We start from the raw sequence: 18107 nt of genomic DNA on the forward strand, positions 1-18107 counted from the left end.
GCGCAACATCGCGAGACTTCCAGGAAAGCTTTGGAAACAGACCAGACCGGTGTTTGAGAAGTAAAACATTCTTCATTAGTTGTTATTTTTTTCAAAATCTAAAGGTACAACCTAGATTCGAGCCAATGTCCTAAGTAGTCGAACATTTTATTACTCCAACCTCGTGAAAGTGACAAACTCACACGCTTTCTTTTAGTCAAAAACAACTTTATATCGAAGGAGTGGCTTTGATTTGACGGCCTGCACTTGCGCAGTTCGTTGTGTTTCTAAGCATGAGTTTAGCCAGCCAACGTCGCCATGACATCGCCTACAACTTCAACGAGTGTGATTGGCGTTTGCTGTTGGAAGGGCAGCTTTACTGTATCTTCATAATATACTGTCTTTGACAAAGTTCTTCTTCTTCGTATGGCTTTCCGGCAGACTAGACGCTTTCTTTAGTGTTTCTGCCTTTCACATGTCGGAGTGTGAATTGTACATTTGTCACCAATAAAGGGAAAAGGTGAATAAGAAATCGCACCACCATCGAACCCAGTGGTTCCCAACCAGCGGTACTAGGACCTCTTGCGACCCGTCATTCAGTGCAGGTGAGGCAGAGCCACATTTTTAGCCCCCAAAAATAATATATTGTCTAGTTGCATGTTATTTTGGCATTAATACGTGCCACATATCAGTTTGCAAACAATGTAAAAAAAATAATATATATAATTGAGTTAATAAACCTGCATACAAACATGGTCTCTTTTTTGTTTTCTTGAGTATGGCAGCTCCAAAATGCAGGTGTTTTAGACTAGCTCAACACTTTCTGTGGTGGTGGGGCAAGCCAGCAGAAAATACGGAGCGTTGTGCCGTGATTGGCTCAGTGTTCTGTCACTCATGGGGACTTTACGTCACTGCCAAGTGTAAGAGGAGACATTGAAAATTCTAGCCCTTCGGCTGCTACCATAGAAGTCCCCATCCAAGAAGGCTCCAGGTCATTGGCCACAGATAAAATGACGTCAAATCACGTTATATGTACTGTAGCTTTGATTGGACTGATCATGTCAACATCACACCTTCAAAATCATAGCTAGCAGTCATCATCAAGAGAAATTATAGATAACGTATCGGTGCTCATCGGCCATTGGACATAAACATTACACTTGAGTGGTTTCGAAGGAATCAATGACAGTGGCTGTGTGTTCCCAAATCTGGGTTTAAGGGGCTCTTTTCCCAGTTTAAAATGATAAACATTCAACATTGGCCATGCTGTCAATGAAGCATGATTTGTGCTGCGCTCAAAACAACTGTTGACTTGGAAGACCGCCGCGCCACCTTCCTGTTCAAGTGAGCCGAGCACAACAATGTGAGTCCAAAAATGTATTGTATTATTGTATGCTGCTTCATAAATGATGTAATATGCCAGGGAGAAATGTATACTGTAGCTAAGAAAGTAATATTAAGTGTATGTTGTGTAGTAAGATGTTAGTAGCCCATTTGCCTCACCCTAATAATTTGGTCTATTTACCCCTCTTAATTTCGCCTATTGTTCTGACTGTTCTTCTGTAGCCTATAACCTGTTTTAGAGAAATGTAATCATTGAATATTGTAAGAGCTTTCATTGTCTACTTATATGCCCCCTTTATTTATCCTATGGTTCTAACTTGGTGTACAGGGAGAGCACTGTAAGAACGGCCCATGTTCTGAATTCTGTCGCTGTACATATCAAAAGTGCTAAACAAATAGTTATATTGACTAACGTTCATCCTAGCTCGCTCAATGTCTTAATAGAAATGACTGGATTGCCTCTTATCCGCTTGTCGTGTCTTTATGCCATAGTTTGTACATCTCAATTGTCATTAGAAACCACATTTGTTTAAGCAAGTCAGCCATATCAGCTATGTTTTTTTTGGTTTTTTAGTTTTAGTTTCGCTGCCAGACAAGGCTCCACTGATAGCCAGGTGTTGCAGTGGTAAGATGTTAGGACTAGAGGTCGACCGATTACGATTTTTCAACGCCGATACCGATTATTGGAGGGCCAAAAAAGCCGATACCGATTAATCGGCCCGTTTTTTTATAATGACAATTACAACAATACTGAATGAACACTTATTTTAACTTAATATAATACATCAATAAAATCAATTTAGCCTCAAATAAATAATGAAACATGTTCAATTTGGTTTAAATAATGCAAAACAAAGTGTTGGAGAAGAAAGTAAAAGTGCAATATGTGCCATGTAAGAAAGCTAATGTTTAAGTGCCTTGCTCAGAACATGGGAACATATGAAAGCTAGTGGTTCCTTTTAACATGAGTCTTCAATATTCCCAGGTAAGAAGTTTTAGGTTGTAGTTATTATATTATTATAGGAATTATTGGACTATTTCGCTCTATACGATTTGTATTTCATATACCTTTGACTTTTGGATGTTCTTATAGGCACTTTAGTATTGCCAGTGTAACAGTATAGCTTCCGTCCCTCTCCTCGCTCCTACCTGGGCTCGAACCAGGAACACATCGACAACAGCCACCCTCGAAGCAGCGTTACCCATGCAGAGGAAGGGAAAAAACTACTCCAAGTCTCAGAGCGAGTGACGTTTGAAATGCTATTAGCGTGCACCTGGCTAACTAGCTAGCCATTTCACATCGGTTACACCAGCCTAATCTTGGGAGTTGATAGGCTTGAAGGGGTGTGTATAATTTGTGGAACGCTCTAACAGGAATCTGTTCCAAAAAACGTAAAGTAAAAGGTTGCCAACCAACAACGCATACAAAGTAGTAACGCTTTCAAACCTAGCTAACTAGCTGCCGAATAGGCATCAACTCACCACGTAGCTGATTCTTAATGTTTGTCCATAGGCAAACAGACATGTGAGGACAGACATTTTTCGGAATAAACGTGAGTGAAAAACGCAATGAAATAGACCACTCCCTACCCGGTATCTTATTCTGCCGCTATACAACTTTGTATGCGTTGTTTTTTGGAAACCTTGTTATTTACAAAGTTTTTGGAATAGATTCCTGTTGGAACATTCCACAAATTATACCCACCCAGGTTGAAGTCATAAACAGCACAATGCTTGAAGCACAGCTTTGAATGAATGCTTACGAGCCTGCTGCTGCCTACCACCGCTCAGTCAGACTGCTTTATCAAATCATAGACTTAATTATAATATAATAAACACACAAAAATACGAGCCTTGGGTCATTAATATGGTCGAATCTGGAAACTATCATCTCGAAAACATTTTTTTTTTTCAGTGACATGGAACCGTTCCGTATTTTATCTAACGGGTGACTAAATCTAAATATTCCTGTTAGGCATTGATGTTTATGGTTAGGTACATTGGTGCAACGACAGTACTTTTTTCGCAAATGCGCTTGTTAAATCAACACCCGTTTGTCGAAGTAGGCTGTGATTCAATGAAAATTAACAGGCACCGCATCGATTATATGCAACGCAGGACACGTTAGATAAACTAGTAATATCATCAACCATGTGAAGTTAACTAGTGATTATGTTAAGATTGATCGTTTTTTCTAAGTCTAATGCTAGCTAGCAACTTACCTTTGCTTCTTGCTGCCCTTCCGTTACAGGTAGTCAGCCTGTTAATGTTGGACTGGTAACCGAAGGTTGCAAAAACGAATCCCCCTGAACAAGGCAGTTAACCCCCGTTTCTAGGCCGTCATTGTAAGTAAGAATGTGTTCTTAATCTGACTTGCCTAGTTCAATAAAGGTGTAAAAAAATATATATATAAATAAATAAATCGAGGCAAGTCGGTGGCCAAAAATACCGATTACCAATTGTTATGAAAACTTGAAATCGGCCCTAATTAATCGGCCATTCCAATTAATCGGTCGACCTCTAGTTAGGACAGCTTTATGTAGGCCCTAACAGTTTGGGGGCACCGTTTGTCACTGTTATAGTACAATGAATGTATTGTTTAGTGTTGTGTTGTGGCTTTCCTGGCATGCATTCCACTTAATTTTTTATTTTTCACTGACTAGGACCCCTTGGTTCACTGGGCCTGTCCACAGGGGGTACTTGAGAAGACTCATGAGACCATAGGCTTACTGGTAAAATGCACATGAGGGGGTACTTCAGGGGTACGCCAGGCAGAGCAAAATTCAGTTGGTGGTACAATAATCGGAAAAGGTTGGGAACCACTGATCTTACCCAACATTAACCAAGCTCAGTCCTGGAAACCCCAAGGGGTGCACATTTAGTTTTTTTGCCCTAGCACCACACAGCTGATTTAAATAATCTAGTTTTGATTATTTGAATCCTGTGTAATTCTAGGGCAAAAAACCGAAACTTGCACCCCCTAATGTCCCCAGGACCGAGTCTGGGAAATGCCAACTAACCCTACATATACACCACATATATACATCACTATAAGCAAAAACCCACCACCCCTACTGTACCTATCCCACTACTTTGGCCCTAACAAATCCTACTCCAGACCAAATTCTGGGAGGATGCAACCCCTGTCGATCTTCTGCACTAAAATCTCTTACACCCCAAAACATTTATGCTGCTGCCACTACCACAATCTATCTTCTGGGATTTACTCTCCATCAGTTCAGTACAATTGATCAATCAAATGTATTTATAAAGCCCTTCTTACATCAGCTGATGTCACAAAGTGCTTTACAGAAACCCAGCCTAAAACCCCAAACAGCAAGCAGTGCAGGTGTAGAAGCACGGTGACTAGGAACAACTCCCTAGAAAGGCAGGAACCTAGGAAGAAACCTAGAGGAACCAGGCTATGAGGGGTGGCCAGTCCTCTTCTGGCTGTGCCAGGTGGAGATTATAACAGAACATGGCCAAGATGTTCAAATGTTCATAGATGACCAGCAGGGTCAGATAATAATAATCACAGTGGTTGTAGAGGGTGCAACAGGTCAGCACCTCAGGAGTAAATGTCAGTTGGCTTTTCATAGCCAATCATTCAGAGTATCTCTACCACACCTGCTGCCTCTAGAGAGTTTAAAACAGCAGGTCTGGGACAAAGTAGCACATCCGGTGAACAGTTGAAACCGGAGCAGCCCAGGTTGACTGGGGACAGCAAGGAGTCATCAGGCCAGGTAGTCCTGAGGCATGGTCCTAGGGCTCATGTCCTCTGAGAGAGTGAGAGAGAGAGAGAATTAGAGAGAGCATACTTAAATTCACATAGGACACCGGATAAGACAGGAGAAATACTCCAGATATAACAGACTGACCCTAGCCCCCCGACACAAACTATTGCAGCATAAATACTGGAGGCTGAGACAGGAGGGGTCGGGAGACACTGTGGCCCCGTCCGACGATACCCCCGGTCAAGGTCAAACAGGCAAGCTATAACCCCACCCACTTTGCCAAAGCACACCAACTTACTGAGACAAGGCAGAGTATAGCCCACGAAGATCTCCCCCACGGCGCCAACCTGGACAGGAAGATCATGTCAGTGACTCAATCCACTCAAGTGACGCACCCCTCCTAGGGACGGCATGGAAGAGGACCAGTAAGCCAGTGACTAGGGTTTGAGGCAGAGAATCCCAGTGGAGAGAGGGGAACCGGCCAGGCAGAGACAGCAAGGGTGGTTCGTTGCTCCAGTGCCTTTCCGTTCGCCTTCACACTCCTGGGGCAGACTACTCAATCATAGGACCTACTGAAGAGGTGAGTCTTCAATAAAGACTTAAATGTCGAGACCTAGTCTATTTCTCTCACATGGATAGGCAGACCATTCCATAAAAATGGAGCTCTATAGGAGAAAGCCCTGCTTCCAGCTGTTTGCTTAGAAATTCTAGGGACATTGAGGCCTGCGTCTTGTGACCGTAGCGTACGTGTAGGTATGTACGGCAGGACCAAATCAGAAAGATAGGTAGGAGCAAGACAATGTAATGCTTTGTAGGTTAGCAGTATAATTTTTGCAATGTTATGTAGATAGAAAAAAGCTGTCATTGAAACAGTCTTGATATGTTCGTCAAAAAAGAGATCATGGTCCAGAGTAACGCAGAGGTCCTTCACAGTTTTTTTTGAGACGACTGTACAACCATCAAGATTAATTGTCAGATTCAACAGAAGATCTCTTTGTTTCTTGGGACCTAGAACTGACATCTCTGTTTTGTCCAAGTTTAAAAGTAGAACATTTACCGCCATCCGCTTCCTTATGTCTGAAACACAGGCTTCCAGGGAGGGCAATTTTGGGGCTTCACCATGTTTCATTGAAATGTACAGCTGTGTGTCGTCCGCATAGCAGTGAAAGTTAACATTTTGATTCCGAATGACATCACCAAGAGGTAAAATATATAGTGAAAATAATAGTGGTCCTAAAATGGAGCCTTGAGAAACACCGAAATGTACAGTTGATTTGTCAGAGGACAAACCATCTACAGAGACAAACTGATATCTTTCCGACAGATAAGATCTAAACCAGGCCAGAACTTGTCCGTGTAGACCAATTTGGGTTTCCAATCTCTCCAAAAGAATGTGGTGATCGACGATATCAAAAGCAGCATTAAGGTCTAGGAGCACAAGGACAGATTTACCCTTTTATCTGTGGATTAATTGTCAGAGTAGAGGACATTGTGCATTTCAGGTAAAATAACCCAATGTTTATATTTTTTTATTTAACCTTTATTTAACTAGGCAAGTCAGTTAAGAACAAATTCTTATTTACTATATGACAGCCTACCCCGGACAATGCTGGGCCAATTGGGCACCGCCCTATGGGACTCCCAATCACGGCCGGATGTGATGCAGGCTGAATTTGAACCAGGGACTGCAGTGACGCCTCTTGCACTGAGATGCAGTGCCTTAGACCGCTGCGCCACTCGGGAGCCCAGGACAAATTAACTAGCAACAGCAACCTAGATAGCTAAATTGCCATGAATGTTTAATGCTTTTCGACCTGTCCCCAAATTAATGTAGTTGGTTCAGAGTTCATGCGCGCCTGGTCCAGTCAGTGTCTGTCAGCTGTTCACATGACTGCAAGACTGGACCCTGCTACTGCATAAACCTCTGCTTTATCTAGAACTCTGAGTCACATCTTGGCAGTAATTTCCCTCTTGTCCATGGAGAACGTCTTGTGATTGGTTTTCCAACCCTGCACACCATTGTGACCAAACGATTGTGACCAAATTTACTGTGGTGCAGCAAAGGAGGATTCCATACGCGTCCTGAGGGACTGGCCCTTTCTGGATGATTTTGGTCAACAAGAGGTCAACTTATAACCAGCAGAGGTGAAAGAGATTGTAGCCTCTGTGTATGATCAACTGGCCCAGCACTCAGAATCCAAGATGATCGTTCAGTACAATGTCTCCTCTAAGAGCCAAATGGTGTCCAGAGACATCACCTGTCTGATGTTGAGGGCCATGAAGGTCTTTCCCAGTGGCTACTCTGGAAGATACCCTGTGAGATATGGTGACTGGGGAGCCACTGCAGAGTGGATGAGCACAAAACGGTGAACTACTGGACTATAATGTAACTTGGAACTGTTCCCAAAGCCCTCTTTCTACACGTTGACACATTTGTGTATGGCATCTTTGCAATTGACCCTACAATAACGAATGGTGAAGATGTGAAGAAGCACTTCTGCTTATCACAGCAGCTTTGGGTTGTTATCCAAGACAAGTTCACCAAAGAGCAAAGCTCTCCTATGAGCCTTGAAGAAATTACCTGATTTTGAAGAGAACCTGGACAAGGTTGACTCTGACCTGGGAGACATGCCCTACTCTGGATACGTTGCAGTATTCTCTGCAAACCAACTGAATATTGATGCCTTCATGGAGGACAAGGAGCTGTGCTTTAATGTCTCCCAAATGGTCTGCTGAAAAGTTGCTGTATTTCTAGAGCCCGTCTGCCATCAACAACAGCCCTGCAGTCATTGTAGGATCAGAAGACAGAGAAAATAGTAAGCTCTCTATGAATACAGTTTGTTAGTCAGACATGCTATTTAGTGAGTTACAACTGTGGTGCTATTTGTCAGTTTACAGTTGAGGAAACTTTGCAGCCTCGTATGCACTTGGCAGATTGACACTGGAGGAGAAACCATGCGAGCCAACAGAATATAATGGATTTGGAGGTGAATACTTAAAATACTTCTTTCAGGTGAACGTGAAATCACCCATAAAAGGAAGTTTCCTCCCGTGTTTGGAGGGCAGTGTAGCCTATTTCACCTGTGGCAGCTGTACACGTCCTAGCGCTGGACTAAAATAGTCATTTTTGGCCCAGTCTTAAAAAAATGTAAACAGCCAAATCAAATATTGTTTATACTTGAATCTATATTTTGTCATTTAAAGCACTGTTCACATGAATAAATTGTTTATTCATTGCATTTACTTAGTTGTTTTTCAAAATGTCTATACTGTGAATTTGTGTAAGAAGTAGTTGCTTAAGTGAAAAACCCTCATACAGTTAGTTCCAGAATTGGGCCTTGAGATCACATTAGGTAAATAATCACTTGTTAAACAATGGTGCACTAGCAGTTTTTATTTCAAACATCGAAAAGTTTATTAAAGGGATCGGTACACATCAACCAACAGAAAGCAGAAAAATAAATAGCAGCATCAGAGAGCAGTCAGATTAAAGTAAAACAACTTGAATTGTGACTCAGCCAGACTATACATCAACCACTCAGATAATACACAGAAAAATAATACATAGTACTGTATAATTTAACAATATAATTTAATTTGCAAAGCTCAAATAAAAAAGGTTGTTTTGTCACAACCAGAGATACATAAGCGATTCTCACATCATGTACATCACATTGATCCTTGCTTTAAATCAGGGATGTGCACTGGCCCCCCTTTTGTAGGCCTGCGGATCAATTTCACCCAAAAAATAAATAAATACATTTTAGGAACTCAGTCGGGGTCTCAACTTATTTTTGATAGTTGGAATAGTAGAATACACAAGGTGCAATTATGAAATTTGATTGTGTGCATCAGCAGTTTCTGTTATGTCAGTCACCGACAGTCACTCAATTAGCCCAAATTGCAGAACACTGTTGCATACAACATCCAAATGACCCTGGACTTGTGAGCTGGTCAGATAACACTTAACTGCTAGACATGGTTTCATTAACTGACTATATTTGTCAGTTATTATGACATCCTGCTAGACGTTATGGTTCTGACAGTATAAACAAATCTAAAGTATGAGAGATTCAATTAACTAAAACAGAATTTGAATTCAGAGGCATTGTAATCAACACAGTGCATGTAAAGGCATTCTGGTTTTACTTCATGGCATGCTTTTGGTAGTGCTATACAGATAATATCCAAGGGAAGAAAAATATTTACTGTAGCTTCAAAAACAATGGTAAGTCCAAAACAGGTAAATTCAAACTATTATGTTCTCTTACAATGGAAATAACTAAATGCTGACACATTAAGCAGTTTGGGTACCCCCAATAAGTACAAATCTTTATGAGACCACTACAGTGATGCACATCTTGGTGCATAGTGATTATACTGCAGAATCAGAACACTGTTGGACAGCTTTCAAAGAGGAATAGAGTGGACAGACATAATCCTACAAGTGATGAATACGTGCAGTAGCAGATGGGTCACAAGGCACTGTCACTTGACCAGTAACCAAAGTTACGACACCAATACCACGCCAACAATGTCCTTCTCACGCATATGTCCTTGGTTGTAATGCTCAACAGCTTTTAGTGCAAAGAAGAAAGCGCTTTATATCACAGTTACATCAGCTAATATATATATAAATAAAACAGTATCTTTTGTTTCACACAGCTAAAATGGAAGGACAGAAAACACTGAAAATTGTACACACAGATGTGGTCTGTATTCAACCGACCGGTAATACATACAGATTATTTACCCTCTGTAATATTCATCTGCAGGTGGAACTAAAAAACATTACTCAACCGAATAACAACTCTCCTTATGGAGTAGACCTTCAATGTGATGGTGACATGAAAACAGGCAAGTATGGATGCAGAGAACAGACAGAAGGACAACATGGTGATCAGGAACGTTAAGTGAAAAACAGATTCACGTCACACAAAAAGGGATACTAGTTACTACTAGTAATAACAATACTAAAATCAGCCAACTACTGCATTTTAAAAAAATCACTTCAATAAACTTAATTCCACATTGTTTAGACCAGGGATGGAGAAATGGCAATGCACTATTGTCCTTTGAGCCTGATAAGACTCCTACAATGCAAAACATTCCAGTGTTATTACCATGTGAGACTCAATCAAAACCAGTGGCAGATTGGATAGTCACTCTTCTGGTTACACATACCTTTCTGTATCTTACACTTCTAAATGTTGTTAGTGAAGATAATTGCATTTCTGTACTGTACATGCACACATGGACTATACAAAGAAAATCATATATTGCCCTTTTAGTCTATTTAAAAAAAAAAAAAATTATTTAACTAGGCAAGCCAGTTAGGAACAAATTCTTATTTACAATGACGGCCTAGGAACAGTGGGTTAACTGCCTTGTTCAGGGGCAGAACGACAGATTTTTACCTTGTCAGCTCGGGGATTCGATCTTTCAACCGTTCGGTTACTGGCCCAACACTCTAACCACTAGGCTACCTGCCGCCCCAATACAGTACAGTCAGTACAGATACTCATATTTTCTATCTATCTCTCTTCCTCAGTTCTGTTTCAGAGGAAGAGAGATAGAGATCAGTAAAATGACAAGCTGCTAGTAAACATCTATATGGGTATACACATGGTCCAGCAGGAAACGTGACAATGTCTTTAAATGGAACACTGAGGTTGAGTCTTTCTAGTGTGGAGGCCATTTCTCCCTGTTCCCTTGGCTGGAATGTAATTATTTGAGAAGAGCGACATCAATGCAGACAGAAAATATAAATCTCAATTACAACAATCCCCTTCCCTACACAGTCAATTGGCACAATAATAAAGATCTATCAAACTACAAATAAAACATCAGAAAAATGTCTTATTCTACTGGAGAGTGGGAATGAAATCAGACGTGTGTATATATCTCAAGCAGACAGCTGAGTTTAGGTGCTGTACTTTCAATTGGTGATTCATGACCAGTGGGGTCCTGTATGTTGGTTTCTTAGAGTGTGTATTTCCAGAACTAATGGTGAAACTAAATACACAAAACAGCAAGTGAAACAGGGTCACACCTACTGTAGAAGATGAAGGAATAGGAGTGAAGTGTCTCTAAAAAAACTAAATATATATTTCATTATCTTCTGGTCATCCAAGCCTTGTCCAAGTCAAGGAGTGCAGAGTTGTGGGCCGTTCATGCAAGCTAATACCTATGAATACCGAAAATGAACATATTAGTCAAATGTATGTACTGAAGTTATAAAAACCTTCACTTAACTTGATTGGACCAATAAGAACATTTGTTGTGGCTGTGGGGATGAAATGCAGAAATTAAGATAAATCTGATATTTTGGTGACATTTAAAGGGATGTTAACAGGGACATTTGTACCTGTAGTAGTTGGGTTTGAATGGGCCATTCTTGTTGAGGCCCAGGTACTTGGCCTGCTCATCTGAGAGCTCCGTTAGGTGGGCATCAAAGGTGGGCAGGTGCAGGCTGGCAACATACTCATCTGAGACAATCACAACACACATACAATTATAGAAGTAATAAGCAATGTTTTTATAATTGTATTCATCAAATTTCTGTCTGTATGCTTGAATACCAAATAAGTTACAGAATTGATTTGTAATGTCTCATTTACATCACCAGATGGCATAAGTAGGGCCTCAGAGACTAGTGAAAGTGGTTTGCACAGCATGTCCAAAACAAGCATTTGTGAAACAGTATTATGTCCACAGAGACAGGGATAAAACAGCTAAAGCAAGAATTGTGTTGTGTAGCTAGCTAGACCATAACATAATAATAACTACCACTACAGACATTATTTATCTGTATTTTCTTGTAACGCGCCAAACATGGCAGGGTATAAGGGCTGTCCATTACTCACCCATCTTCTTGGGAAGCAAGTAGACATCCTGTTTGTAGCGGCCCTCTGGAGCATTGTACAGCTCAATAAGAGCCAGAGCCTGTTGGAGAAATTAAGCACAATACACAATCATTAGTATACACACAATCTCAAGAATAGATGGGTCATTACAACAATTAGGTGCCTTTTGATTAGTGTAACTACTTTTGATTTCACGTCATTTTAACCGTGTCATAAAGAAACATGTTCGACGTCATAGAAAACACATTATTTTATTAAATGTTTTTGTAGTCGTTTCTCTATAATACTACTAGTCACCTAGGAATTTTATGAAGTTGGCTTTAGCTAGCCCAGATAGCCTGAAATGGCTTCTTGGTAGCTAGTTATCAATCAAGTTAGTTAGACAAGCGAGTGACTATCTTAGCTGGCATGCCTGCTGGCAAGGTTGGTAGACTTTAGAAAAGTAAGCAATTACTACAAGTACTGAAGACTCACATTCCTTTCAATCTTTTACCCATCGTTTACCAGAGATGCAGAGAAGCATATATTGTTTATTTAAACAAATTACCATCAGACAGGAGGATACAGACAGCTCAAGAGGTATGCTTAGATATACAGAAAATAAAACTTTTTTTTTTACATATGATTATGGCTTTAGATTGCAGGAAAAAGCTATAACTTCCAGACGGGGGGCCGAGCCCCTCTCCTGACCACGCACCCAGACATCCTAACGTACCTTGTGCCCCTTCCGATTTTTGGGGTGCATGTGTAATTCAGGTCAACTAATGTTGAACACTTATCGTTACTAGTGAGATTCCAGTAACCAATCATATTATACTATATTTCTATTGATGTTTAAGTTGACAACTATTACAAATCAGCTGTCAGAAGCTGCATGACAGGCAGTTTATTTTGAGCCAATCAAAACTCAATATTATTTTAGTCCCTCTCCTAACCTCACGTTATACACCAGTCGGCGCCATCATACTGAAAAAAAAGAGCTAGAACGGAACGTGAAGAGCTACTGCCATTCCATAGAAGAAAAACTAAGTTAAAAATCATTGAGAAGTTGTATGAAACTGAACTAAAAAGAGAGAACTGGATATTAACACTCACTTATCTATACAAACGTGCTGTGAAGGGATTGAGGGAAAGATTGACGCCAGGATTTGGTCAGGTTTTTTGAGTATGGATTCAGTTCCACCAAGGAACCCAGGACATCGATAAGAAGATTTGCATGCAAAGATGTATTTTCCTTAGAGAACACTGAATTTGCACTGCCATACTACGGTGTGATAGGATTCTTCTTGCAAGACATCATTCCATCATACATTGCAGTGGGATTGTTATAAGCACATGCTACACTTAAACACCTTAGTGTTATATTGATCCCATCTTAGTGATTTATAAGTCAGTATTTGGGAATTGGTTTGTGTTTTTCTGTGGATTGATGTTTATTGTATTGCTATTGAACATTGACATCAGAGCTCCTCAGATTAAGATAGAGTTGGGTGCACCCTACTAAACTATAGGCAGGATATATGGCCGATATCTAAGTCTATTGTACTATTGATGTATTTCATTCATATTGAGCTGATTGTACAAATTTCACATATCAATATTTACTCAAGGTGATTAATTTCTTTGTAAGTATTTTTATTTACAAAATACATGTCGGCATTCTTTTCCTAAATGGTTTTCATTTCACCCTACTGCTCCAGTAGCGAACCTAACTGGTCCAATAGAGTTTAAGCTTGAACATACAGTAGCCCATAGCGTTAAGAAATTGTTACACATAATGCCCCTGGATTGGTGTAACTTGTTGTTGCACAAGGTGCTTAAGTTCAGAATGGCTGTCAGTCAAAACCCATACAGAGTTTTGAAGCAGAGACCCTGAACTCTGACATCATGTATAGCATGTTACTGTACAGCAACTGCATTCCAAATTAGGTGCTTATCAGTGTCCAAATCTGCCATTTTCAAACTGTATACGGGTATGAGTGTAAAGGGCTACATGAAAAAATTACTACAGTAAGTATCAAATAAAGTAACAGGGTTGATGACTTAATCTTAAATCAGCCATGAATCCCCTTGTGACAGGGGGAATGGAAGCTTGTTGTGTGCAAAAGGGAGGGGCAATTGAATGCAAGCTTCACAATTTTTGTTTTTATTGCTAAAATATTTCTAGCCTCTCTCTATGGCAAAGGGAAAGGGGGATACCTGGGGTAACAGGGTTGACGTGTTATGCTCCACCAATAAACATCAGAAAATGGCCATAAAGAGTAGAACCAGCTCACTTGCTTTTACACTATGATCTATTATTACATGTTCATTACATGTTTCTTTTGAAAACCTTTTTGAAGGAACAGTTTCACCATATTAAAACGAGAGTTCTGTGCACGTAACAGGGTTTACCTTAAAATGAGGGACAGCGTTGTTGTTTTTTTAATCTTAAAATGAATCACTAATCACATTTTAAAATCTTCAGAAATGACCTTGTCAGAGCAACAAAATAATTAGGGCTTTACAATGATGGTGAATAATGTTGGGATTAAGTGGGTTAAAAACTTCCTAGAAGTCACAGAGGATGCTATATACAGCTGCAATATGTAACTTTTTGGGATACCTGACCAAATTCACATAGAAAAGTGAGTTATAGATCTGGCCTTCTCATTGAAAGCAAGTCTAAGAAGGGTTTCTATGTGCATTATTTATATGCTTCCCGTTCTTAAGTATTTTACTTTCGGGTTTGTACACCAGCTTCAAACCGCTGAAAATAAAAAATATAATTTTTGGTTATGAAAAATATATTTCACAGCGGTTTAGATGGTACAGGCGTGGCCATGCACACCTCCAACTCAATCATCAAGTTTGCAGACGACACTACAGTGGTAGGCTTGATTACCAACATGATGAGACGGCCTACAGGGAGGAAGTTAGGGCCCTCGGAGTCTGGTGTCAGGAAAATAACCTCACACTCAACGTCAACAAAACAAAGGAGATGATTGTGGACTTCAGGAAACAGCAGAGGGAGCAGCCCCCTATCCACATCCACAGGACAGTAGTGGAGAAGGGGGAAAGTTAAGTTCCTCGGCGTACACATCACGGACAAACTGAAATGGTCCACCCACACAGACAGCGTGGTGAAGGCGCAGAGGCTGAAGAAATTTGGCTTGTCACCAAAAACACTCACAAACTTTTACAGATGTACAATCGAGAGCATCCTGTCGGGCTGTATCACCGCCTGGTACGGCAACTGCTCCGCCCACAACCATAAGGCTCTCCAGAGGGTAGTGAGGTCTGCACAACACATCACCGGGGGCAAACTACCTGCCCTCCAGGACACCTACACCACCCGATGTCACAGGAAGGCGAAAAAGATCATCAAGGACAACAACCACCCGAGCCACTGCCTGTTCACCCCGCTAACATCCAGAAGGTGAGGTCAGTACCTGTGCATCAAAGCTGGGACCGAGAGACTGAAAAACAGCTTCTAAATTCAGGCTGTAACAACAAAATGTGGATAAAGTATAGGGGTATGAATACTTTCTGAAGGCAGTGTAAACCCACAGACTGCTATCTGTTGCTTGTTAGCTACTGTGGGGAGTGTCTGTATTACCTGGGTCGTGGCTGTGATTGACAGGACGAAAGTAGGAACTGTGGAGCAGCTGAGGTTCAGGAGACGACCCTGAGGGAGAGAAACTTTTTATTTGCTATGTGGGAGTATATGTGCATGTGTGTATGTGTGTGTGTGTGTAACTTCCCACCTCGGCCAGCAGGATGACCCTCTTGCCATCAGGCCAGATGACATGGTCCACCTGAGAGCACACTCTCTCCCAAGTCAGCTCTGGGGTCCGCAGGCTCGCCTGAGGAGCAGGTCACACAGATCAGCAGACCAACACACTATGCACTCTCAAGCACACTACTAAAAGTCTTAATATGCAGTACATGAACTTCATATTCCCTGGAAAGGCTCCGTTGATTTTTATGTTCTACTGTAGTAACGAATTGTGTTGTGTTAAAGTTTCTCACCACGTCAATCTCAGTGTTGGAGTGTCCCATGTTGCACACGATGGAGCCGTTCTTCATACGGTCCAGCTGGTCCCTGGTCACCACGTTCTTATTCCCTAGGAGACCACAGGAAAAACACCAGTCTAAAACCTCCATCTACATAGAGCTTAGCAGCACAAACTCTCCCTATTAGATGATGCAAAGGGCCATGTATGTATGTCAATGCATTTATTGATTGTGACAGGCATGGACTGGAAGCCCATAGATTAATGTATTTCCATAAAAGCAGTCCCCTGTACAGAAAGTTGATTGAATAAGTAAGGTAGTTTGATGTTGTTTACCAGTGCATGTGATGATGATGTCCACCTGACGGATGACCTCATTAAGCTTGACCACCCTGAAGCCATCCATGCTGTTCAAACACATGGGGAGAGACAGGTTAGTAAGAACAGATGGGGGTAGACAGGTGCTCTGCCTACAGTAGAGTTGGTTAGTACTGGTCTAGAGTGCCATTCAACTAATAAGGCTCTTTTGTTTTATTTAAAAGGTTTAATACGCTACCATCTAGTTTCTATCGTGTTATCCTAATGATGAAAGCCAGTTCAGGTTTTCGGGTTTATATTTTGATGGAGAATTTCTGTTTCAAAGGTTTATCTTAGAGCAGGACATAGAGACTCCTCTGTCCAGAGGGTTTTGTGGTCTAATTCATGGTGTCATTTCTCTGGATCAGCAGTGCTCTACATTTGGCACTTTCTGCTTCCTACTTCCCGTTTCCTGTCCCTCACCAGGCCTGCAGGGAGCAAATGGGATCAATCTCTGTGACGTAGACAATGGATCCCATGGCTTTCAGTGCAGCAGTGCAACCTTTCCCAACCTGCAGGGAGAGCATATCACATTAGAATTACATAATATGATCGCATCACATTGACCTCAATCAACAGAAAAGGCCACAATGGACCCACAAAATAACATGCATATCAGTAAACCTTGACGTCCACATTAAAAACTCTATAGAGGCCGAACACTTTAGACGAAATATACAATAACTTAGCATGACATGGCATTGAACTCTTCAGTATATACATGTACAAGTATGTACTGTATAGGTGATTATCATTATACAGAGTGCACATATTTTTTATAGCAGGTTTAGCGTAGCCAGCACAAACTCAGTCTATTCAAACATAACTACATATACAATATGAAAACCCTGTGATGGAAATAAAAAAAATGTGTGCTTTTCTAATAACTAATTTCTGTGTTCATTCAAGTGACTGATTTGAACGAATCCTCACTATCAGTATCTGCAATTTGGCAGTACGCCCAAAACCTTGTTTAGAGAAAGGGTTATCTCAGTTTCAAGGTCTCAGCTTAGAGAGAAGAAGCATTATGAGGTATTGGTCTGTCACATGCATGACCCAGTATTGGTCGATAACATGAATGAAGCAAACGTTAATGATGAATTAATTATGAATAAGCTAAATCATGCAAATATAACTTGTCTGTATATAAGAGAACTAGCGGAACTGCCCCGGGGGGAGCAACTGAACGACATGTGTACTTTGTGCATTGAATTAGTTGGAACCTCTCCAGCGCGCTGATAATAAAGAATAATGCATTTCAGATTGACTTCCGAATGTCCCTGTGTAGAATTTCCACGACACCCCCTTACCTCTCCATAACCACAGACAACCACCTGCTTTCCTCCAAACATCACGTCTGTGGTCCTCTTCAGGCTGCAGACAGAAACATGGAGATAGAGACAGGGGAAACATTAAGATACAGGAAGTTGGCCTTTCTATGTTATATTGAAACGCCAGGAAGAGTGAAGTGGGCAGTAGCAGTCTATAAAAGCAATTTCCCAGGCCACTGGATCACACAGTCCATGTTGTTAGCCTGATGTATTGGCCTTGTGTGTGTGTGTGTGTGTGTGTGTGTATGTATATATATATATATATAATCAAAAAGTTGCGGCTTATAGTCCGGAAATTACTACATGGATCACACTGGCCATGTTGTTAGCCTGATGTATTGGCCTTGTGTGTGTGTGCGGCTTAAACAATGACGCGGCTAACATATGGATTTTTCCCGCTTTCAATTTTTTTTTAACCTCTCTGGGCAAACGTCCCACCCTAGTCAACACCCAGTGGAATCCCGTGGCGCGAAATACAAATACCTAAAAAATGCTATAACT

The 18107-nt window shown here is 41.0% G+C and overlaps 1 protein-coding gene across 3 annotated transcripts in view; it reads right to left on the reverse strand.

The window, feature by feature from the left end:
- Positions 1-8436: 8436 nt before the first annotated feature.
- Positions 8437-18107, reverse strand: part of LOC106565661 (S-adenosylhomocysteine hydrolase-like protein 1) — a 70280-nt gene continuing 60609 nt past the window's right edge. For all 3 annotated transcript variants that reach the window (XM_014133003.2, XM_014133002.2, XM_014133004.2), the window contains 9 exons: positions 17586-17649; positions 16699-16787; positions 16255-16325; positions 15935-16029; positions 15670-15768; positions 15522-15590; positions 11924-12002; positions 11425-11545; positions 8437-11244 (listed from right to left, as the gene is read on the reverse strand). In XM_014133003.2, coding sequence (XP_013988478.1) covers positions 11238-11244; positions 11425-11545; positions 11924-12002; positions 15522-15590; positions 15670-15768; positions 15935-16029; positions 16255-16325; positions 16699-16787; positions 17586-17649 — 694 coding nt within the window. In that variant the 3' untranslated portion in view covers positions 8437-11237. The remainder of the gene's footprint in view (positions 11245-11424; positions 11546-11923; positions 12003-15521; positions 15591-15669; positions 15769-15934; positions 16030-16254; positions 16326-16698; positions 16788-17585; positions 17650-18107) is intronic.

The sequence above is a fragment of the Salmo salar genome, chromosome ssa12 (assembly GCF_905237065.1).
Source record: "Salmo salar chromosome ssa12, Ssal_v3.1, whole genome shotgun sequence".
NCBI lineage: Eukaryota > Metazoa > Chordata > Actinopteri > Salmoniformes > Salmonidae > Salmo > Salmo salar.